The 24810-nt window shown below is 44.3% G+C and overlaps 2 protein-coding genes across 6 annotated transcripts in view; one reads left to right on the top strand and one right to left on the bottom strand.

The window, feature by feature from the left end:
• The window catches only part of LOC123503082 (rap guanine nucleotide exchange factor 4-like), a 261095-nt gene that overhangs the window by 136567 nt on the left and 99718 nt on the right, over window positions 1-24810 (top strand). For all 5 annotated transcript variants that reach the window (XM_045252492.1, XM_045252491.1, XM_045252493.1 and 2 more), the window contains one exon: window positions 13902-14045. In XM_045252492.1, the coding sequence (XP_045108427.1) occupies window positions 13902-14045 (144 nt within the window). The remainder of the gene's footprint in view (window positions 1-13901; window positions 14046-24810) is intronic.
• On the bottom strand, window positions 14807-17188 carry LOC123503086. The gene is made up of 3 exons (XM_045252508.1): window positions 16946-17188; window positions 16753-16840; window positions 14807-16658 (listed from the first exon to the last, which is right to left on the bottom strand). The coding sequence occupies exons 1-3, from the start codon at window positions 17113-17115 to the stop codon at window positions 15531-15533; spliced, it is 1386 nt and encodes a 461-aa protein (XP_045108443.1). The 5' UTR covers window positions 17116-17188; the 3' UTR covers window positions 14807-15530.

The raw sequence follows: 24810 nt of genomic DNA, 5'->3' as shown, positions 1-24810 counted from the left end.
CATGTTGCTTTCTCTTCCCATTTCTTGCATTTGCCTTTGTAGTGCTTCTTTATCAGGTCTTTCTCCAGTTTTCCTTTTTCTTCCTTTTCTTCTGTGCTACGAAGTCTTTCCAGTCTTTTGTTTTTTTTTCTTTTTCCTTTTATTCCTTATTTGTATATCTTCCTATTTTATTCCTGTGACCTCTAGTTTTGCCTTTCTCCATATTCTTTCCCGTCTCCTCTTTCTATCTCTTTCTTCTCTCTCATTTTCATCCGTTTTCCAGTCTCCTTTTCTGTTCCTATCTTTGTATTTTTATTCTTTCTTCCACCCGTCTCTCTCTCTCTCTCTCTCTCTCTCTCTCTCTCTCTCTCTCTCTTTTTCTCGAAACTCTCCCACACCTCTTGTTTTCTTTCTCTCTCTTTTCCCTTTTCTGTTTTTCGTTTCCATTTTCCTATTTTTCTCTTCCTTCCTCACCAGCTCTTTTTTTTCCCTCTCACTTTTCCTGCTCTCTCGTACCTGGTTTTTCTCTTTTTTTCCCTTCTCTTTTCCACATCTTCCCTTTCCTCTTATTCTGCCTTTCTTTTTCCTCCTTGTGTTTTCCCATAGGCTTCTCTTTTGCTACACTCTTTCTCCTCACATTTCACCTCCATTCTGTCACTCTTACTTCTCCCTAGCTCCCTTCTCACTCTTGGCTTTTGCTCTCTTTCCTCCCATTCACCATTTTTATTTTCTTTCATTTCCACATATGTTTTTTTCTATCCCTCGTTCGCTTATCCACTTTTGCTTTTACCCTCCCCCCACTTGCCGATAACTTCCTCTCCGACTAAGTGCCTGCTGATCTCTCTTCTTTAAGGTATCGAGGAAAAAAAAGCTTGATTATTGAAGAGTCTACCCGGAAGCCACAACAAAGGGGCCGCCGTGGTACAGTGGAACCATGCATGCTTTGGGGTCCGAGGGGTCTCCAAGCGCACGGGTTCGAATCCTGTCCACGGTCCGAGTGTAGGTTGGGCTTCCTCACTCGGGACAACGGTTTCCTAGCGGGTGGGCTTTCAGATAGGAGGTCCACAAAAAGTATCCCCTTTAGCCCAGAGATTCCCGTGAAAAGCCCACATAGCATAAATAAAACAAAAATGTTCTGCTGGGTAAACAGGAGGTACATAAATGTTTGTCTGCAAGCAGCAACCTTGTGAATGTTAAGAGGGATATGAGAAGTTGTAATTGTAGGATAATAAGAACGAGTGGGGGTTTGATATCCGTGTCTGGAGGCAGCAATATATTTACCTGTTAAGAGAGATGAGTTATATTCATATGTATTGTAAGACTATAAGAAGTTTCGAGCATCAGGAAAGCACAGCACATCAAACAGCTGAGTCGAGTGCATGTTTGGTTGCGTTTGTCTGGAGGTAGCTGTATTGTACACTTAAAGAAACCAGATGGGTCGTATCTTTTGGTAATGTAAGAATTTCGGAACATCATAATGCAAAAAAGATCCGAGTAGAGTTGAAATTCCACGTAAAAAATAAACCGTTTGTGGGGAAGCAGGTGTGTGTCTTGTGTGCGTTAAGAGGACTGGTGATGAGTTGCTGTGAGAGAGTAGGAACGTCAGCACATCAAGTAGGTCACGAGAAGACAATAGGCCTACGCGTGGCTGTCCTTCCCTGTGTCCGCCTATCATTCTTATCCATAAATTTATCTAATCTTTAAAAGCTCTCTGCTGCCTCGACGCTGACTCTGGTTACTTACTCTGTTCCGGTTATTTGCCACTTTATTTGAGAACCAGTTTTATCAGTCTGATGTTGAACTACAATTTCATCAAGCTTGAAACCGTTACTTCTTGTGGTGTCAACAACAACAATAGCGATCAATAGCAACAACAACAACGATCAACAACAACAACAACAATAAACTAACACTAACAAAATTAACAACAACAATAGCAACAACAGCAGCACCACTACCACCACCACCAACAACAACAACAACGATAATGATAAAGAAAGAAAGAAACATAATGCAATAATAGCACCAAGAATAGATGAAAAGACATAACTCTCTCTCTCTCTCTCTCTCTCTGGGATCCTATTTTTCTCATCCTCCTACTCTGTTTTTTTTCCTTTTACTGTATCGTCTTTCTCTTCTTTCTTCTTCCCACTTCCTCATTATCATTATTTTTCCCAGCTCCTGCGTCATCAACACTCCCAGGCATCTTAACTCTGCCTTTCATTACTTGGCTGCTGAAATTACCTGCGGAAAATATTTGTAATTTTATCATAATTATCATTTTTCTTTTCCAGTTTTCATATTTTTTCTGGGTCTGTTTGTTTTTATCTCATTTTCTTTTACTTTTGTTATATATTTCTTTCCTTTTCTATCTTTTGTCTGTCTGTTTGTCTGTCTCTCTGCGTGTCTGCGTGTCTGTCTCTGTTTTTGTCTCTGTCTCTCTCTGTCTCTCTGTTTCTCTCTCTCTCTCTCTCTCTCTCTCTCTCTCTCTCTCTCTCTCTCTCTCTCTCTCTCTCTCTCTCTCTCTCTCTCTCTCTGTTCTTGACCTTAATCTTCTGAGGAATATGCTTGCTTTATTTCCAGTTTTCTTGTAATCAGTAGCTTATTGATTACTTTCTTCATTTTGCATGGAACATTTTTCTTAATCCTTCGCATTTTCTTGTTTGTTTTTTTACTGGTTTTCTTGTTCTTCATATCATATGCTGTCCTCCTCCTCCTTCTGCTTCCTCCTCCTCCTCCTCCTCCTCCTCCTCCTTTTCATCCTCTTCCTCCTCCTCCTCTATCTCCTCCTTCTCTATCTTCTTCTTCCACCTTGTCCTCCTTCTCATTCTATTCCTCTTCCTCCTCCTTCTCCTTCTCATCCTCTTCCTCTTCCTCTTCCTCCTCCATCTCCTCCTTCTCATCCTTTTCCTCTTCTTCCTCCTTCTCCTCCTTCTCATCCTCTTCCTCCTCCATCTCCTCCTCCTCCTCCTCCTCCTCCTCCTCCTCCTCCTCCTCCTCCTCCTCCTCCTCCTCCTTCTCATCCTCTTCCTCTTCCTCCGCCTTCTCCTCCTGCTGTGTATTACTCTTCAAATTTATCAAGTAGATAACAATTTTTCCCTCCCAGCCATGCACAAACGCCAACATGTTTCTATTTTGTTTTCTTTTATCTGTATTAAGTTGTTATGTTGTTTCTTTTTATCGTGTTCGTTTGTGTGTTTTGTTTAGGGAACTTTGTACATGCTCTTCTCATCTTCCTTTTACTGTTTGATATTTTGCTTTCTTTTCTTTTATTTTTTTCATTTTCTTTCTTTCTTAGTTTTGCTTTTAATGGGTTTTTTTTCATTCATTCTATTTATATTTTGCTTTTTTTTCCGTTTTCTTCGCATTCATGTTTTGTTTTTTCCATTTAGTATTTATTTTCCTTTCCTGCTGTGTTGGGGGAGTAGCTCAGCATTCCAGCGGTGTAAAGAATATGCCACTGAAACAATAATCCCTTCATTACTGGGACGCATTTTCATCGTGAGTTTTGTGTATGATTAGACGATTTTACTGACATTAGAAAGAGTCTATGGAGGACAGACGATTAATAGCCAGAGCCTTCACTATTTCAATCCCCACATAAGTTTCTGAAGCTGTATAAAATCAGAAAATAGTAGATAGAGTGAATATAAAGGGATTAAAAGCGTGTGTGTGTGTGTGTGTGTGTGTGTGTGTGTGTGTGTGTGTGTGTGTGTGTGTGTGTGTGTGTGTGTGTGTGTGTGCGTGTGTGTGTGCGTTTCCGGGGGCCCAGCACACTGCACCCCTTGCCTCAACACAGCCTCCCAGAGCGGGGGCGTTGCGGCAAATGAATGCAGACGTTTTCCCTCACTGTGTTAAAAGCCCTGTTTGTGTTCATATATTTCTGTTCCACCATTATTATTTCCCTTTGTAGCGCCTGTCCTGTCTCGTCACTGTGATGGAAAGGTGTGTTGTTTTGCCTCTTACTGATAGATTGGCCTCACCTGTCGTGTCTGCAATAGTATTAATGTATCTGTAATTCGGTGGTCCGCTCATTTCTTCCTTTAAAACAGCTGTATAATGAATCACAAACGCCCTTGTCAGTACCATCATCTCTTCTACATCTTCGTCTTCCTATGTCTTTCTTTCTTGTTCTTTTGGGAAATACTGTTTAGTACCCACATTGCATCAGGGCAAGCCATGGTACAAGCAACAAGTGTGTATAAATCTGTAGGGGAACATCACTTTACCTTTACAGACGCTAATGAATGGGAAAGGAAACTGGAAATAGATATAGGCGAAGGTTTTATCTAAAGAGCAGCATTCCATCATCACATAAATAAAACGTCTCTCTCCTTAGTAATGAGAGAGAGAGAGAGAGAGAGAGAGAGAGAGAGAGAGAGAGAGAGAGAGAGAGAGAGAGAGAGAGAGAGAGAGAGAGAGAGAGAGAGAGAGAGAGAGAGAGAGAGAGAGAGAGAGAGAGAGAGAGAGAGAGAGAGAGAGAGAGAGAGAGAGAGAGAGAGAGAGAGAGAGAGAGAGAGAGAGAGAGAGAGAGAGAGAGAGAGAGAGAGAGAGAGAGAGAGAGAGAGAGAGAGAGAGAGAGAGAGAGAGAGAGAGAGAGAGAGAGAGAGAGAGAGAGAGAGAGAGAGAGAGAGAGAGAGAGAGAGAGAGAGAGAGAGAGAGAGAGAGAGAGAGAGAGAGAGAGAGAGAGAGAGAGAGAGAGAAGGGATCACAGGTGACGTGGGAATTCCGGGTAAATGAAGCCTTAGATGAATGTAGCTGAGTGACAGGTGAGCTGGGGAGGGAGAGGGAATACAGGTGCGATTACAGGTGAGAGGGTTGCCACACCAGGGAGGCGAGACGGTGGCGCGTTCAGATAAATAGATCAATTAAGCTGGAGGGAAGATCGTGATAAGCCCCAGCCTGTACAGTTCGCGGAGCATATACCTGTTGATGCCACCTTCCTCCTGCAGCGCCCTCACCCACCATATGATCGGTACCTGGTGAACTGGCGTGACTGTGTGAGATGGACTGAGCATAGATGTGTAATACTGGTGAACTGGGGGTGGTGTGCTGTACCGGTGAGCTAAACATGGTGTGTGATGCCTTGTAAACTAGATATGGGTGTATATGTATCATACTGGTGATCTAGGTCTGGATGGTGTGCGTGATACCTGGTGAACGAGGCTTCGGTGTGTGATGTATATTGGTGTTTATGGTGTAAGAGCACAGCATGAGTACATATAAGAAAATCGCAAGAAGCCAGTATGTTTATAGGTAGCAATCAGTCGAATCTATCACCCCGAAGTTACTGTAATAAAGCAACACGTGTAATCTTGCCAGTTGTCAAGGGATCAGGAAGACAGAAGACGGCCACGTTGTACTTCCCTCCCCCTAGCGATGGCATAGTGGTCAGTAACAGGAAGTGAAGGGGGAGGAGTAATGCAGGACAGTTCGAGGTTGTGAGTGTTGGTGCAGTGATACAGGTGAGTGTGTTGTTTATACCTGGCAATTATACGTTGAGGGACTTTGTGTGTGTGTGTGTGTGTGTGTGTGTGTGTGTGTGTGTGTGTGTGTGTGTGTGTGTGTGTGTGTGTGTGTGTGTCATCTAACTTTATCGTAATTGGACGTTGTAAAATGTTCGCTAATTGACTGACTAACTGACTGACATAGTGATTGATTGTATTATCGACGCGGCGAAGTGAAAGGCAAACAAAAATGTTGGGAGTAAAAATAACGTTCATTCACTGAAAAAAAAAAAAAAATCAATATACGTCACTTGAACGGAAAAAATAATGCCAAGTTTCTTTTCTAAGGATTATCAATAAACTTAATTTTTCCTCCCCCTTCCCTTATCTTCCTTCCTCATCCTTCAACACCTTCCCTCACTCCCTTCACATAGTTCTTCCTCATACGTGCCTCACACTTCCCACACTTGTCTTTCTCTCTCGCTTCCATCATAGTTCACACTCATCCTTCACCGATCTGTCACATTTCATCCTCTTCCCTCATTCCTCCTCCATCCCGGTGTGTGTTGGGGCGCGGCGTCCTCTCCGCCTTTCAACACTCCTGACGAACCAGAATATTAAGTCAGGCGAGAGAGAGAGAGAGAGAGAGAGAGAGAGAGAGAGAGAGAGAGAGAGAGAGAGAGAGAGAGAGAGAGAGAGAGAGAGAGTGATGATTATTTATTCCCTTCGGTTTATGGCTTAACAGGAGGAACAATTCACTCAGTTGTTGATTAAATTTTTGTTTTGTGTGATAATTGTGATCAAACGTGTGCGTGTGTGTTTCACTGTTTGATCTGCTGCAGTCTCTGACGAGACAGCCAGACGTTACCCTACGGAACGAGCTCAGAGCTCATTATTTCCGATCTTCGGATAGGCCTGAGACCAGGCACACACCACACACCGGGACAACAAGGTCACAACTCCTCGATTTACATCCCGTACCTACTCACTGCTAGGTGAACAGGGGCTACACGTGAAAGGAGACACACCCAAATATCTCCACCCGGCCGGGGAATCGAACCCCGGTCCTCTGGCTTGTGAAACCAGCGCTCTAACCACTGAGCTACCGGATGTGTGTGTGTGTGTGTGTGTGTGTGTGTGTGTGTGTGTGTGTGTGTGTGTGTGTGTGTGTGTGTGTGTGTGTGTGTGTGTGTGTGTGTGTGACCAGGATAGAACAAAAACTAGCCGGTTCAAGATTGGAAGAAAAAGAAAATAGGTTTAAGAAAGAGATAGAAAGGAATTGTTTCTCCAATAGAGTCGTAGATGAATGGAACGGTCTCAGTAATGATGTTGCTAGTGTTAGGTCAATAGGGAGCTTGAAAAGAAGATTAGACATATATACGGATGAAGATGATAGGAGAAAATAGGTAGGTGTGTTAGAATATCATCATCATCATCATCATTCCTTTTCTTCTGCCTCCTCCTCCTCCTCCTCCTCCTCCTCCTCTGAAGCACCCGTCTCACCTTTACACTCCCCTCTCACTTAATTAAGAGCCGGGACAAGAGTGGGCGTAACACAGGTCAGGTGGGACAACAGGTGAGTAATTAAGGAACATTTACCTGCGAAGGGACCATGAACCAGACCTTTCCTGTTACGGACTCCCTTCTGAATGCCAGAGAGAGAGAGAGAGAGAGAGAGAGAGAGAGAGAGAGAGTGTGTGTGTGTGTGTGTGTGTGTGTGTGGAGGGGAGGGGTTGTTTAGGGAAGGCAAGGTTAGCGTAATATATTTCCTAGGTTCAGCTCGGTAAATGCTTTAGTGTTTTAAAGACTATTAATTGTCTCCACTGTGCGCTAAGGGAGTGTCACTGCGGACTACACTGTATAATTCCTGAGGCTGCGCTGAGAAGGCCATCAATGAGCCCCAGCCACATACCTACTCACGCGCCACGAGACTAGCTTCAGTGTCTGGACATAAAAGTTACACACAAGTTTCACGCAAGGCTCTCTACACACACACGTGCTGGAAATACTCGTTGTGGTGGAGTACAGAATGGTATAATGAGAATACTCCATCGTAAAGTGTGGGAAGTGTAGACCCGTGTACTAACACTATTGGCTCCATTACTGAGATACTTCCGAAGTAGGGATGTGTTAGTTTCGACTGAACAAATGCCACTTTTCTTTGCCTCGTGTGGTAGTCGTTGGTGGAGGCGGTAATGGCCACGTAATTATAATCAGAAGTGAATAAACTAAAGGTTGGATGATTTTGTTATATCTCCCATGTTTCTGGTGTCTCTTACCATTATTGTGCACAGTTTGCCCGTAACACAATTCTGCAACGATTCATTGCCTTCTCTTTGTTCCTCAGATTTACCACCAGTGTTCATGCGGTGTATTATTACTATTATTATTATTATTATTATTATTATTATTATTATTATTATTATTATTATTATTATTATTATTATTATTATTATTTTCATTTTCATTATTATCATTATTATTATTATATGACCGCCACCAGGAGCTTCAGCAAGTGTCGTTTCTTATAAGCGACCAGATCACCTGAATCACTCAGACCATAGGGAATCCAGATAAGCCAAGATGTAAATACAACACGTGCCGCGCCACCACGTCATGGTAATCACAAGTCGCCTTAAGTAAGAGTGAAGTGCATGGCTAATTATGAAGATACAAGTTCTGGCGAGTAGTTAGGTGTGTGTGTGTGTGTGTGTGTGTGTGTGTGTGTGTGTGTGTGTGTGTGTGTGTGTGTGTGTGTGTGTGTGTTCCTTTACAATGTTGCGTTCACTGAAAAGATACTTATAAATGTCACGAGTTTCAATTAACGTCCATTAAAGGAAATCCTGTTTGTATGCAGAAATGTTTTCACGAATCATATTTCCTTTTAATTATTTTTTTCTACATATACATAATCACATTTTTTTTTTTTTTTTTTTTTCATAATGCCCTGGATGTAAGCTGCAACAGACAGTTTTTAAATTTGAACACTATGAAGTCGCGTCCGGTAGAGACACACTGTTTAATTATTTGAAACTGTACGTAGTGCTTATGGAAATAGTTCACATGTGTTTATTTGTGCATGGCTTGCATTAACTAGAATACATAAACCCTTTTTTGCCTCTGACTCCCCAAATTTTTAGTAGTTTTACCTTTAAGAGCAGATTCGTTCACGGAATAAAACAGATAAAAGAAAATGTGAAATCTTACTGTCAGCCATTCACGATAAGACAGTTCTGGCGATGACGTGTGCTTTAAAAGTTACTCAAGAGCTGTTTGATTATTCAGGACGACACGTGCCGGGTGGAAAGCTGCACGGGAGAGAAGAGGCAGGGAGGAGAGTGAGGTATCAGTGGGAGGGAGGACAGTGAGGTAGCAGTGAGAGGGAAGAGAGTGAGATAGCAATGGGAGTAATAGGAGGGTGTATTAGGCAAGTGTAGTGGAGAGTGTAATAGTAGAGTACCATTGGAGGGTGTGGTAGAAAGATGTAGCAGTTGTGTGATGGTAGAATGTAATGGGAGGGTGTGGTAGGAAGGTGTAGCTGGGGACGTGATGGTAGCGTGTAATAGGTAGAGTGTAGGGGGAGTGTGATGAGAGTGGTGGTATGAGGATGCAAATACAGGAGGGTGGAGAAACGGGACTGAAGTAGAACCATGAGTGAAGTTTATCTAAAGCAGAATCGAAGCTCCAATTACCTAGACGGATATACGAATGGAGCTACAAGGAACCGAACTGAAATGAAACTGAAGCTGAAACGGGACTCGAGCGGAAACGAAGCGAGATAGAAGCAATGTATATGGAAGAAAAATGAAAGGGAAGTAAATGAAAGAAGAGAGATGAAGAGAAAAGAGGAAAAAGTGTAAGAAAGCATGGAGGGGAGAAGAGAGATGGAGGAGACTTAAAAGAGAAGAGAAAAGTGAGGAGAAGCGAAAAGGGTGGATGAAAAAAACGAAGGATGGGAGGAGTAGAGAAAGTTGAAGGTGACGAGGGTAAAGGAAGATAAAGGAGAGGAAAGGAGGAAAGATGGAGAAGGATGGAGTATGAAGAACGCATAAAAGGAAAGCGTATGGAAGAGAAGAAGAGAGAAGAAGTGTACGAGTAGGGAGAGTGTGCAAGTGTTGATATTTAGCCTTTGATGGCAACTTTGAAGGTGTCAGAGAGAGAGAGAGAGAGAGAGGTGGGGGCAGATGGGTGAGGAAGTAGTAGTAATAATAGTGTAATAATAGTAGCAGCAGCAGTAGTAGAAGTAGTAGTAGTAGGAGAAGAAGAAGAAGAAGAAGAAGAAGAAGAAGAAGAAGAAGAAGAAGAAGAAGAAGAAGAAGAAGAAGAAGAAGAAGAAGAAGAGAAGAGGAGGAGGAGGAGGAGGAGGAGGAGGAGGAGGAGGAGGAGGAGGAGGAGGAGGAGGAGGAGGAGGAGGAAGAGGAGAAGGAGGAGGAAGAGGAAGAAGAGGAGGAGGAGTAGGAGGAGGAGGAGGAGGAGGCGGAGGAGGGGGGAGGAGATGAAGGAGGAGGAGGAGGAGGAGGGGGAGGAGCAGAAGGAGGAAAAAGAAGAGGAGAAAGAGGAAGATATTCTAAAAGATGAGGAAGTTCATCATGTCAGAGTCTAATTAATATCACAGGTGTTGTGTGGCTGCTCACGTGAGGCGTAATTAATTCCCACACTAGAGGAAACTCACTCACACACTCACACACACACACGCACACACACCGCGTAGTGTAGTGGTTAGCACGCTCGACTAACACTCGAGAGGGTCCGGGTTCGAATCTCGGAGGGGGCAAGGCAAATGGGCAAGCCTCTTAATGTGTAGCCCCTGTTCACCTAGCAGTAAATAGGTATGGGATGTAACTCGAGGGGTATGGCCTCGCTTTCCCGGTGTGTGGAGAGTGTTGTGGTCTCAGTCTTACCCGAAAATCGGTTTATGAGCTCTGAGCTCGCTCCGTAATGGGGAAGACTGGCTGGGTGACCAGCAGACGACGAAGGTGAATTACACACACACACACACACACACACACACACACACACAAACACACACACACGCAGGGGCTATTTGAAGCTAATTTCTTTTCGTTTTTAATTAGATTGAATAGGTTTACTTTTTTTCTCTCCTCAAGGCTTCAAAGCTTGACTGACCACATTATTCTCTTTAAAAATGCGTAATTAGTTTCCCATCTCGCATTGTCATCATTAAAAATCACCTTTGCAGTGTTATTTACAGAGTTATCGCTTAGAGAGAGAGAGAGAGAGAGAGAGAGAGAGAGAGAGAGAGAGAGAGAGAGAAAGAGAGAGAGAAGTGGTACAGTGGAACCATGCGTGCTTTGGGGTCCGAGGGGTCTCCAAGCGCACGGGTCCGAATCCTGTCCACGGTCCGAGTGTAGGTTGGGCTTCCTCACTCGGGGCAAAGATTTCCTAGCGGGTGGGCTTTCAGATAGGAGGTACCCCAAGAAGTATCCCCTTTAGCCCATAAATTCCCGTGAAAAGCCCACATGGTATAAATAAAAAAAAAAAAAGGAAGTAAGGAAGGAAGAAAGGAACGGAAGCACACACACACACACACACACACACACACACACACACACACACACACAAACAAAAATACACTAAGGAGCGGGAGTGACAACCTTTCATCGGCGGCATTTGGCGGTCCATTATCGTGATTACCTGCACCAATACTCAGAAGGCGGCGCTACAAGGGTCCACGGAGCCGCCACGACCCCTTGAGAGAGAGAGAGAGAGAGAGAGAGAGAGAGAGAGAGAAGCTAAGAAAAGAAAGTCTCACAAATACAGTCTTTTATCTCGAGTAATTATTTGCAAACTATTAGATAAAAAAAAATATTGGATGCTCTTTGTTGTTTGTTTTACAGGAATTTGTGCTTGTATTTGCAGTGAGAGAGAGAGAGAGAGAGAGAGAGAGAGAGAGAGAGAGAGAGAGAGAGAGAGAGAGAGAGAAAGTCATCTAACTAAAAGGCTAACTCGAGTTAAGTTTGGTGACCCTCTCTGTGATGCTCACTAATGTGTCTCTTCCTGTCCTCCTCCTCCTCCTCCTGTTTTGTCTTCTTCTTCTTTTCTTCTTCTTCTTCTTCTTCTTCTTCTTCTTCTTCTTCTTCTTCTTCTTCTTCTTCTTCTTCTTCTTCTTCTTCTTCTTCTTCTTCTTCTTCTTCTTCTTCTTCTTCTTCTTCTTCTTCTTCTTCTTCTTCTTCTTCTTCTTCTTCTTCTTCTTCTTCTTCTTCTTCTTCTTCTTCTTCTTCTTCTTCTTCTTCTTCTTCTTCTTCTTCTTCTTCTTCTTCTTCTTCTTCTTCTTCTTCTTCTTCTTCTTCTTCTTCTTCTTCTTCTTCTTCTTCTTCTTCTTCTTCTTCTTCTTCTTCTTCTTCTTCTTCTTCTTCTTCTTCTTCTTCTTCTTCTTCTTCTTCTTCTTCTTCTTCTTCTTCTTCTTCTTCTTCTTCTTCTTCTTCTTCTTCTTCTTCTTTCTTCTTCTTCTTCTTCTTCTTCTTCTTCTTCTTCTTCTTCTTCTTCTTCTTCTTCTTCTTCTTCTTCTTCTTCTTCTTCTTCTTCTTCTTCTTCTTCTTCTTCTTCTTCTTCTTCTAATTATTCCTCCACGTCTGCTGCTGAAGCTCATCCTTCTTATGCTGATGCTCCTTCCTTTTTTTTTTTTATTTTCCTTTCTTCATTCTCTCCTCCTCCCCCTCCCCTCTCCTCTTCCTCCTCCTTCACCCCCTCCAGGAAGAGGTAGTAATTGTGGTGTTGATGGTGATGGTGACGGCAATGGACGCTTCGTGTTTTGTGTAAGATTAGTTTTTATTGTCATTTTCTTGTATTCTATTGATTTATCTATCTATTGAGTTATATATCTATCTACTTATTGCTATGATTTATCTATTTAGTTATCTGATGTTTGATTTTTACCGTACACTCACACACACACACACACACACACACACACACACACACACACACACACACACACGAAGCCTGGCATTTCCCATACTCGAATCTGATGCTCATTGAAATTCACGGAAAAACTTGACCGCGGGAAAAATACCAAACAAAGCACATTTTTCTGCCAGCCACTTCCAACATAAAACTTCTCTCTAGCTCGCCATTGAGAGCCTCCTGTGTCTGTTGTGTATTATGTCATAGGATATCTGTTTGAAGGCCTCCAGGGTTTGTGTTTTCAGATGGACAGTAATGGTGGTGGTGGTGGTGGTGACGGTGGTAATAGTCAAGTTAATGCTCGTGGCAGCATTCAAAGCCTTCATGTGCAGTGCTGTCTTTAATTATTTCAGACACTTATCAGCGTTATAGTAGTGCAGCAACAGCAGCAACAGCAGCAGCAGCAGCAGCAGCAGTAGTAGTAGTAGTAGTAGTAGTAGTAGTAGTAGTAGTAGTAGTAGTAGTAGTAGTTGTTGTTGTTGTTGTTGTTGTTGTTGTTGTTGTTGTTGTTGTATTATTAGTAGTAGCAGCAGTAGTAGTCGTAGTAGTAGTAGTAAAAGTAGTAGAAGAAGAAGTAATAGTGGTAGTAAATGAGATACCACTAACAGTTGTCACGGGAGAAAGGGAATAGAAGTTCTTGTTTAAGTCTTCTTTCACTTTATAATTCCTGTAACGTTTTGAGTGATCTACTGTGAAGTTTTTATTGATCTTTAGTTTAGGTTTTCCTCCTATTTTTTCCTATTATTTTTTCCTCTTTTGTGTTCCTTTGTACTTGTCCTCCTCCTCTTCCTCCTTCTCTACGGTAGTCGCTTCAATATGATTCCTCTTCCTTACTACGTCCTTTTCTCCGCCCAAGGGACCAAGGGGACGCGATGAGGGCGGAGTGGGTGTGTCCTCAGGGAAGGCCAGGGAAGAACCGCACGTGGGCTCTGGAAAGGGAGGGGAATGCCTAGAGGCGGGAGAGGAATGTTTGAGGGAAGCTGTACTGGTATCAAAGGAATGTACGGTGGAAGAAGCGATCTCTCTGCTGATTAAGAAAACAGGGGAAGAGGAAAGAAAAAACATAGAAAACAATTGTAAAAGAGACCAGAGGGTAAAACGATAAAGATGCAAGGAAGGGAAAGCAAGAAAATAGGAATAAAGAATGGGAAAGAAGGGTGAGGAAAGATGGAAAACAGAAGGAAATGATTAGCATTGTTATAACATGAGCGTTTAACAGAGAGAGAGAGAGAGAGAGAGAGAGAGAGAGAGAGAGAGAGAGAGAGAGAGAGAGAGAGAGAGAGAGAGAGAGAGAGAGAGAGAGAGCATTAAATGTGTAATCCATCCGCCATCCTTTTAACTGTAGATGAGATCAGTGTTTGCTGTTCTGATGAGAAATTGTTCGAGGTACTCTCTCTCTCTCTCTCTCTCTCTCTCTCTCTCTCTCTCTCTCGCTATAAAAAACAGCTATTCCTCTATTCTTATTCCTTGAGTCTCTTATTTCACCCACCTCTGCTGCCGCCTCCTGCTATAATGCTTTACTAACTCGTCCTTCTCTGGTCTCCTCTCAAGGGTGGCACGATCGGGCAGATGACGGCCGGCGCAAGCTTTGGGGAGTCGGTGCTCTCAGATGCCCCGCGACGCTCCACCATCATCACCAGGGAGAACTGTGAGCTGCTCAGGGTGGAACAGCGAGACTTCAGGCACATCTGGCAGGTATGGAGGCCTTTCAACTTACTTTTGTTTCCTGGAAAGGGATTGTGGGAGGAATGGTGCAGAAAGGGCATGATTTGAGTAACCCTTTCCAATAATCCCCACAAGTTTTATTCCCTCAATTTGCTAACTTTCCTTACCTTACTCGCGTGATGACTGATTTCCTTGTCTTACTCGTCCGATGACCCTTCAGTACCATGATGCGTTCCCATATTCATTCTGCTTACTATTTGGTGATTTTATACAACTTCAGAAATTTATGTGAAAACTTTGGGAATTAATCTTCTGACCTCCACAGACCCTTCCTAATGTCGAATCGTACAAAAATCTCAAGGTAAAAATATGTCCCAGTATTGAAGAGGATAACATGTGAGGCAAGTTAAGGCTGAGGGAATGCACTGAATACAGGAAAGACAAGTGTAGTGTTTAGTACCGGAACAAATCATTTGCCTGTGCTGGTGTTGGAGAAAAGCTGTTACTTTCACGAGGTGGTCACGTCTTGACACTTCGATGTGACTGGTAGGAAGGATTCACTGTGTACGGGACAGCGTTCTATGTGGAGGAATTGGAGAGGGTGTAGAGGCAGGAAAGTGTGTGAAAGGTAAAGAGAAGGAAAGTAAAAGGAGAGGAAGGCAAGACTGGAAGAATAAGAGTAATGCGAATAAAACATGTTACATTGAATTAAGGAGAGGTTTTTAATAATAGATCGCTTTAAGCCACCTAATGTTTATGTTAAAGACATACCGTAGGAAGAAAATCACGTATCATGGTTGTGAGTAATTTAATTATTTCAATCAGCAGTTACATGACGTGTTACACACACGCTATGGAGAAGATTTTGTTACTCCTTGATAATAACAATACCAACACCGTTGTCGGCTACAATAACTGTGTCAAGAATAGAAATCCCGTCTCTGCCTCCCCTCCTGAGTTCACGCCTGTAAGTGGTGTGTGAGATTCGCTCAGAAAGTTAATCTGAGCGGCGGTGTTAAGCATGACATGGAGATTTATTGTCGAAGGACGCTCACGGATGACCCGCTTAATTAAGACCGCAGTGCCTCCACATGCACTCCGATCAGGAAAACAATATTCCATGAAATATAAGACAGAATAGCATCAAGCTTTTCTATTCATATACAAGTTAATGCTAATCTTCTCATAGATCATCCACGGTTGGAGCTTCAAACTTGTCGAAAATTTGGCTGTGGATTGCAATACTTCAGGGATTGTGTTCCTTGTCGCTCTGTATCCTAACTTGTTACCTCCTCCTCCTCCTCCTCCTCCTTCTCCTCCTCCTTCATTTACCTAATAGTTGATCTTACTAAATTCAATAATCAATTAATTAATTCAATAAACTCAGTAATCGACTGGGATTGGCTCCCAAAGAGACATTCTAAGGCCTAATGGTCTACTGATGCTTGTTTATCCCATTTACTATATTATGTGATCTCATTCTTGGGACAGGCCTCCAGACCTCCAGGCTATTTTTCATATCATGTCCTTGAGGTTCTGGAAGATGAGATCCGTAAACCTGCGTGCCTGTTGTTCGGTTAAGGAATCACTGGTGTAACAAAGGTTATACATGAGGCGGCCGCGCAGCGAATGCAACATGTGACAGATTCGCTCGCTCCAGCACTGTGTGGTGCGCACCAGGTGAGCGAGGCGGGCGTGGTCACCATCTGTAGGAATGAGGTGATCCAGGTTCCCAATGTTGGCTAAACAGTAGTCACTGTCCACCTCCGGCCTTCCCTTTAACATATTCTCGACCGCGTCTTCTCCCTTAACCATGAAATAGTATATCCAATACTTCAAAGGTCCCTTGTCCTTCAGACTGTCATGGACCTTGGTGTGGAGGTCCCGCGTGTACTGCCAAAAGTTGTCTCTCCACTGGTGAGTGAGGGTTTCATGCAAGGAAATGGTTTCTATGTGGCACCCCAGAGTCCGGGACACGTCTCCTTGCCAGTAGCGCCGCATGTTGACGGCGTGAGCCACTTGAAGCGGGTAGTTGTCTTGCTTCATTCCCGTCTCCCTTACTAAGTCCACCATTGAACAATTGGTCAACGCCGTAAAGCCGCTGTTCACCGTGACTCCCTCCTGCTTGCATCGCCGGAAGAAGCGACTGGTTGTTTCCTCGTCCAGAGTCTCTGAGATGATTTTGGTGATATAGTTGGGGTCATCCTGGTTAAGAAAAGCTCGGACAATGAGTTTCTCTTTTTCGTGTTGCTTTTTATACTCTTCAAGGGCTTGCTCCAGATCGTATGCATTTTTCTTAACTTCCTCTTCTGTGGCCGCATCTAAGGCTGCCGTCTCCTCGCCGCTGGCCAACTCGCCCAACTGTTCACTGTCGTCAATGGGATTGCCAGCGATGACGTCGTCCAGGATTCGGAGGAAACAATTCACGGTTCGACAGTTGGTTGTGCCGTCAGCGATGCCGTGATGGTTGGCCAGCACGAGACTGCGGCTGTAGGGAAAGGAAGCCTCCAATCCCGGACTGGTGGTGCCGCCACACGAGTTGTGCTCAAGAAGCCTAGCGCACCACAACGGCCCCTCGCTGTTGTTAAACTGGTGGTTCATTAATTCTTCCTGTAACTTCAGCTGGTCACTCCTGTCCACAGCCTGAGAGGTGAAAGGAAAATATCTTCAGACCAGTAATTCACCTTCATACAAAGTGTCTACTTCACTTTTTCACAACTCTTGACAAGTACCAAACCTTAAAGTCGATATGTTCTCGTTTCATTTCACAAGTCCAGAAGACGTCCTCTTTGCGCCGGAAGCACAGCCTCAGCGTGGGCACCTTTCTGTTAGGAGACACAATATTTACTTCGATATACAAACATATTTGTACGCTAACAGCTGTGAAGATCTGGACGTTTGCTGGACATTTTGAGGGAAGAGTCACTAACCTGAATAGATGCACGAGAGCTTCCTGCACCTGCTCGTCCTTCAAAGGTTGTGCCGTGCGGATCGTAAGGCCATACGTGGACACCAAGAGCCCCGCTGTCTCCTGAATCTGAGTGAAGAGCGTCTCGATGTCTGTGGCGGGACGCAGCCAGGTCACCTCATTCTCCGCCATGATGTTGTGACTCTGGTGAAGAAACAATCACAATCACACACTGAGCCGGTGGCCAAAACCTGTACGTGTACTTGTAATACATGCCTACTGAAGGAGGCGACCCTTGTAATCCCTCTAGTCGGATGCAGGTGTGAACCATCTGGTGGTGTGCCTGTGCAGTAGCTTTTCTTGTTTCATTCACGTGGAAGCGACCACTGTGTCGAGTTAAGACTGTTGGCAGTGTTACTTTGAATAGCTATCATTTGTGTGTGTGTGTGTGTGTGTGTGTGTGTGTGTGTGTGTGTGTGTGTGTGTGTGTGTGTGTGTGTGTGTGTGTGTGTAATTCATTTCGGTTGCCTGCTGGTCACCCAGCCAGTCTTCCCCATTACGGAGCGAGCTCATAGCTCATAGACCGATCTTTGGGTAGGACTGAAACCACATCAATACACAACACACCGGGAAAGCGAGGCCACATCCCCTCGAGTTACATCCCGTACCTATTTACTGCTAGGTGAACAGGGGCCACACATTAAGAGGCTTGCCCATTTGCCTCGCTGCTTACCGAGACTCGAACCCGGCCCTCTAGGCGGTGTGTGTGTGTGTGTGTGTGTGTGTGTGTGTGTGTGTGTGTGTGTGTGTGTGTGTGTTTCACTGTTTGATGTGTTGCAGTCTCTGACGAAACAGCCAGACGTTACCCTACGGAACGAGCTCAGAGCTCATTATTTCCGATCTTCGGATAGGCCTGAGACCAGGCACACACCACACACCGGGACAACAAGGTCACAACTCCTCGATTTACATCCCATACCTACTCACTGCTAGGTGAACAGGGGGTCCTTAGTGGCAAGTGAATAACTTCTGGGTATTTGATAATAATAATAATAATAATAATGATAATAATAATAATAATAATAATAATAATAATAATAATAATAATGATAGTGATAATAATGATACGGTTTATCATGAATTGCAGTACAGACATACTGAAAAAATATATATGGGGATTGGGGTTTAAGATTAGAACATTAGCTTAGTAGTTTATGGCTCGCACTATTGTGGGGATCGCAGTATTTTGGTAACGGTTGGTCCTACGGGCCTTAATGGGCCTGACCACATTGTTATGACGTGTGGCGTGGGTTGGATGGAGGGTGGTAGGAGGTGTCGTAACCGTGGGTGGCGCAGCAGGCCTCTGTCCAGCCTGACGAGGGCCTCTTGGTGTTTCGCAGCAAGTCTGGGGAGACTCAGGATAGTTAGGGCGTGATCGTAAATAGTGTAGGTGGACCAAGGATAAACCTGCATGCCCTCTTTTTGCACATCTTCCAGTTGTTGCTGTTGAGTGCAGGTGAGGGAGGACGACCACACAGGTGAGGCATACATAAGTCCGGGCAGGATGAAGGTGATGTATATCCCCTTTAACTCATCAGTTGGTGTGCCCAGTGACCTAAGTCTGCGTAGCATGTAGAGTCTGTAGGCCGCAGACCTCAATGTGGTTGTGATGTGTAACTTCCATGTCAGCCGGTCGTCCACTGTGACCCCGAGCAGCTTGGCCGACCGAACCACTTGGAGGGCCTGAGGATCCAGGGAGAGCTGGGCGCGGGGACTGCCGCCGAGGAGGTGCATACATGCATCATTACAGTTTTGGTGTGGTTAATTGTCATCCTGCTCTCCGCCGACCATTCTTGCAGGTTGTCTAATATTGTTTGAAGTGCTGAGTAGTCTGGGCTTTTGTTGTTGATTGGCACACCCACGATGCAGTCATCCACGTACTTCCAGAGATGAGGGATGTTTGTCAGAGCGTCATTAATCAGTATCAGGAAACAGAGTGAACCCATCTTGATGCCCTGAGGGACTCCACACGTTAGCTGTTGATAAGAGGATGTGTGTTTTTGAAAACGCACAGCTTGTCGGCGCCCTGTGAGGAAGTCGGCCAGCCACGCTGTCAGGTGAGAGGGAAGACCCAGACCGATGGCTTTGTTGATAACAACAGTGTGGTCAACCAGATCAAAAGCTTTCCTGAAGTCCACAAAAGCGACTGCTAGAGAGGTGTTTCGTTTGTCCAGATGACTGTGAATGAAGTCAAGGAAGCTGATAAGGCAGTGAGAGGTGGAGGTGGCTCTGATGTTGCCAAATTGCTGGATGTCTAAGGAATTATTGATTTTGTATGCCCAGTCGAACACAAAGTCGTCACAAGGGAGGCTAGGGATGGGTGTGGTAGCTACTGGCCTGATGTCATTGAGTGACTGCGGACTTGGAGTTTTAGGGATGGGTGTGACAAATGGTGTTTTCCAGTCAACGGGATGTGAGTGCTGAGAGAGAAATGCATTTATTATTGAGCAGAGAGGAGTGGCTAGTTCTGGAGCAAATTCTTTGTAAATCTTAATAGGTACATCAATAGCAGTAGTGGACCAAGACTTGAGTTTAAGAATTCTCTTGGAAACATCCATCACTTGGACAGTGGGAGGAGGGGAGGGAGTGGGGAGGTAGGCAGAGAGAGTTGAGAAGTAAAGGGATGGGAAGGTTTGACAGATGGTGGCGAAATGAGAGTTTATTTCGTCTGTTTATTTGTCCGCGGGGAGGTGTGAGGTACAAGGAAAAGGAGAGGACTGCTTTTGTAGACCACACAAAGCCTTGATTTTATCATACCATTGTCTGTTGTTGGTGAGTTTGAGTTGGTGAATTCTGTTTGGATAATGACTTGCTTGCTTGCTGTATTGGGTAAGTATGGAAGGCCCAGTTCCTCTGCTTAATGAGCCTTTTAATGCGGGTCGTCATCCACGAAGCATTAGATGGGCGCACTGTGACATTCTTTGCTGGGAAGTAGTAGTGGAAGGCTTTTGTTGTGGTGGTAACAAAATTGTGCCACGTGGTATGTACGTCTTACCCATTGTCGAAACATCCTGAGGGAAGAGTCAGGCATAGGTCGGTAGGTCTTGATGACCTTGAAGTGGGGGGAGTTGAGGTGATGGGGAAGGGGCACCATAAGATGGAGAGGGGTAGAGGCTGGGGAGGGGAGTAGTGATGACTTAGGTCAGTCATGATAAGGTCGAATTTAGCTTGTTAGAGGATGGGGAAGCCAACGACTTGCGTTAGGTGTAGCTGGTATAGTATTTCACTCACATCTAGTCTGTTAAAGTCGCCACAGATAACCAGCTTGGCAGCATTCTGAGAGTGTCAGCCGTGTTTATGATGTGCTCAATGAGTAGTTGTGCTGTGGGGGAGGTGGTATGCGACACTGAGGATAATGAAGGCTGCATCTTGAGGGTGGGAGGATGGAGTCACAGTATCCAGAGGACCTCCGCTCCGAAGGGGACAACCACCACCGGGAGGTGTGATGGGCTGAGGGTGGATCGGCAAGAAACCGCTACTCTCCCTCCTCTTCTCTCTGACCTTACTTGGTGGAAGAGTTGAGTCCTGCATCATGCATACTTCAGGTACTATTCGCCACGCCTCAGTGATCGCCACAATGTCAGCATGGGTTGATCGCATCGACACAACCAAGTCGTCCATTTTGTTCGTTAAGAAGGTCACGTTACACAGGAGGAGGGAGGAGAGATTGAACCGCTAGATAGCTGTGCCTGGAGCTCACGGACCGCGAGAGCAACATGTGTTGTCAAACCGCTCCTAACACCAAAAGGAAGTGGTAGAGGATTAAAAATTGTACAGACATTATTAAATCATTTAGCAATGAAACAATCAATGACTCAATGAAGGATAAATGATAGAGGCGGGTTTATATTCTGCAGGCAAAACTGAGACAAGATATTTCATGGGGATAAAAGTTACAATAGTGCTTTGCCAAGAAAATGAAAGACAATTGTTATACCAATAATACATGACTTAGGCAGGCCACAAAGGTTTACTGGTGATGAAAACCAAAAACAAGAAAAATAATAAAGACCTAAAAAGCGCAATACTATCATGCACACTGATCTCATCCAGAAAGTGTTTTGTTTGTCTCCTGAACCCTTCTGCCTTTGGTGTAGGACTACCCGTGAGGCCATGGAACATTTCCTGCTTCAATGCCCACGCTTCCACTCTCAACATACTGCACTACGCGCCCGGCTCTCCACCCTGGCCATCACATCACTCGATCTGCTCACCCTCCTGGCGGCCTCAGGCGTCCACCCGTCCCAGCAACCTGCTGTCCTAAGCCTTACCTGTTCCTTCTTGAGGAAGACCGGCCAGCTACCACGCCTGTAATACCCACACAGGACTACCCAAGGGCTCATAAAGAACCAACAGATAAAGCCAAGAAGATCTATGGATCCTTATGAGCCCTGGGGTAGCCCTATGTGGGTATCACATAGGGTGTCTTCCTCAAGAAGGCACAAGTAAGGTGAAGGACAGCAGGTTGCCAGGAGGGGTGGACGCCTGAGGCCGCCATGAGGTGAGTGGGCATGTCCATTGCTGTGATGGCCAGGGCAGAGAGCTGGGAGCGTAGTGCAGTATGTTGAGAGGGGAAGCGTGGGCATTGAAGCAGGAAATGTTCTATCTATGGCATCAGGGGTAGTCCTACACCAAGGGCAGAAGGGTCACGAGACAGACGTATGCGGTGCAAGTGAGGAGTATGGTGTGGCTCAGACGGAGGCGGGCATATATATATATATATATATATATATATATATATATATATATATATATATATATATATATATATATATATATATATATATATATATATATATATATATATATATATATATATATATATATATATATATATATATATATATATATATATATATATATATATATATATATATATATATATATATATATATATATATATATATATATATATATATATATATATATATATATATATATATATATATATATATATATATATATATATATATATATATATATATATATATATATATATATATATACATATATATATATATATATATTATAAGTCCATAACCACGAGAGAATGCAGGAAAAATAGGTGGTGGGGAGGAAGCATGGGAGAAATCTTAAGTTACTCCTGAAAACGTTTTCTATGAAATTACTCACTTCTAACAGATGGCAGCACCGTCGCTGTCCTCCAAACTTTAACCCACACCACAACTTCCTCTCTGTATATTCCTTGATGTGAATCTTGTAACGGCGCTCATCCTCCTCCGCTGATGGACATCCCATTCCTCACCCCCTTACTACGTGCGACCCGCGCGCCTTCTGTTAGAAGCTACACTCTCTAATCAGTTTCTCCAGGCAGCCCATTGAACCCGTATATTCTTCTAGAATCCTTCATCTAAGGTTACTAACAGGGTGGTGTGTGTTACCCTAATACCCGGAGCTCCACTGGCCTGGTTGTGGTGACCAGTGTGAGCACCCATAATGAAGCTAGACAAGTGGCTGCCAGCTGTAGTTACATAGCTGCCACCATATAGAGCAGTGTTCTTCAACCTTTTCTAAGATCATGCACCCTTCCGGGAGCTCTTGAAAAATTCATGTACCCTAGCGCCGTCGACAAAAAAAAAAAAAAAAAAAAAAAAATCACATTGTTTTTTATTTTTAAGACCGAAAATATATAAATAAAAGTATTAGGTCTCTATTTTAAATATAAAAAATAGCTACTTGGTCCTAAACAATTATATAGGTGGTAACTGTATAATAAAACAATATAATTATATGTGTATACCTTTTGTATTTCCTTGTCATGTACCCCTCCATGTACCCCATTATTTCCATGTACCCTTTGAAAAAAATCATGCACCCTGGGGTGCACCATGCACCCAGGTTGACTATCACTGATTTATAGAGTACTTGTTCCCACCGCTTCCCTTGGCTAAGTTATGCATCTTTGTGGCCGCGGTTGCCTCCAACCCGCCCTCCTTCAATTCCACGACCCCTTTTTCACTTACGTCTTCCACAGGATGCTTGATTCAGAATACCAATTATTATATTTCATACATGTTCATTATATACCTATAGTACGCAGACTGAGCATCATGCATTAAGATTTAGAAGGCAGCTGATCAGTCTGTCACTCTCCTTACCCACCAAGCATCTCTGTCTCCTGACGATGACGACAACAACAACAACTACCACTACAACTACATTATTACTGCTACTACTACCACTACTACTACTACAACTACTACTACTGCTAGTACTTCTTCATCAAGTCAAACACGTGCAGTTTGCTAATTCCAAGCCTCGCCAGACCATCCTGCCCCATTCCCTACGCACTCCTCCGTGCACCACACTCACAGAATAAAGTGAGACTCAACTGATCAATTTGGCTCTTTGTGTGTATGTAATTCACCTCACCTCACCTCACCTCGGTCGCCTGCTGGTCACCCAGCCAGTCTTCCCCATTATGGAGAGAGCTCAGAGCTCATAGACCGATCTTCGGGTAGGACTGAGACCACAACACACTCCACACACCGGGAAAGCGAGGCCACAACCCCTCGAGTTACATCCCGTACCTATTTACTGCTAGGTGAATAGGGCCCACACATTAAGAGGCTTGCCCATTTGCCTCGCCGCTTACCGGGACTCGAACCCGGCCCTCTCGATTGTGAGTCGAGCGTGCTAACCACTACACTAGGCGGTGTGTGTGTGTGTAATTCACTGTTTGATCTGCTGCAGCCAGACGTTACCCTACGGAACGAGCTCAGAGCTCATTATTTCCGATCTTCGGATTGGTCTGAGACCAGGCACACACCACACACCGGGACAACAAGGTCACAACTCCTCGATTTACATCCCGTACCTTCTCACTGTTAGGTGAACAGGGGCTACACGTGAAAGGAGACACACCCAAATATCTCCACCCGGCCGGAGAATCGAACCCCGGTCATCTGGCTTGTGAAGCCAGCGCTCTAACCACTGAGCTACCGGGCCGTGTGTGTGTGTGTGTGTGTTCATAATCGCCAATACGTCAGTGTGGTATTCTGATTTGTATACATATATTCCCTGAACCTCACACAACGGCAACAGCTGGAGAGGGTTCAGAAGAGGGCGTTGAGAGTCATCCTTGGGCCTGCCTACAGGTCCTAAGAGGACGCCCTGACCTGCCTGAGTCTGCCGAGGCTGGCCACAAGACACCAGGAAGCCTTGGAAAATTTGGGGAAAAGCTGCTGCATCATCCACGTCTCCGCCACCTGCTACCTTCAGACGTGCTTCTCCCTGCCCGCGCCACCAGACACCAGAATCGCGTGGCGCCCTTAAGAGCACCGCGCACTGAACGGTACCACCTTAGCGCGGTGCCCACTATGGTGCGAGCCATAAATAAATAAATCAATGAAATCAATAATTTAATTCTTGGTTAAGTTAGATTCATAGTTAGGTTAAGGATTTCATTGTTTTAAAGTCCCCCCCCCCTGTACATTTTCAGTGTAAACTTGTTGTGGCACTGCCAAATTAATAAACCGTATTATTATTATTATTATTATTATTATTACAATGCAGTGCAGACTTTTTTCTTTCTTTCTTGCGAGTTTCACATTCATCTCTGAACTCCTAAACTGCAGAAAGGGTAACCCGTAAAGAAGCAGTAGCCACAGTGTCTTAGTTACCTCAACAAGTCAATACTGCAACTGAGAATCCTATCATGAAACATTACCGTGGACTATTACTCCATGGCACCACACTGGGGACCACCGGATGCAGGTCAAGGTTCCTGGATCTCTGTGACGATAGACACAAAATTATCGTACAGCACGAAACATTTACTGTTTCTTGTTTTGATTCTCGGAAACT

The sequence above is a fragment of the Portunus trituberculatus genome, chromosome 13, assembly GCF_017591435.1.
Source record: "Portunus trituberculatus isolate SZX2019 chromosome 13, ASM1759143v1, whole genome shotgun sequence".
In the NCBI taxonomy this organism is placed as follows: Eukaryota; Metazoa; Arthropoda; class Malacostraca; order Decapoda; family Portunidae; genus Portunus; species Portunus trituberculatus.
The sequence above is the reverse complement of the archived record's forward strand: the minus strand, read 5'-3'. Positions and strand labels throughout refer to the sequence as shown.

Bases quoted from the DNA above. Each gene is read 5' to 3' on its own strand.
- LOC123503086 (XM_045252508.1), bottom strand. From the start codon at position 17,115: ATGGCGGAGAATGAGGTGACCTGGCTGCGTCCCGCCACAGACATCGAG. The intron at 16,841-16,945 runs GTTAGTGACTCT...GTCTCCTAACAG, and splicing joins GCTCTCGTGCATCTATTCAG to AAAGGTGCCCACGCTGAGGC. The intron at 16,659-16,752 runs GTTTGGTACTTG...TTCACCTCTCAG, and splicing joins GAGAACATATCGACTTTAAG to GCTGTGGACAGGAGTGACCA.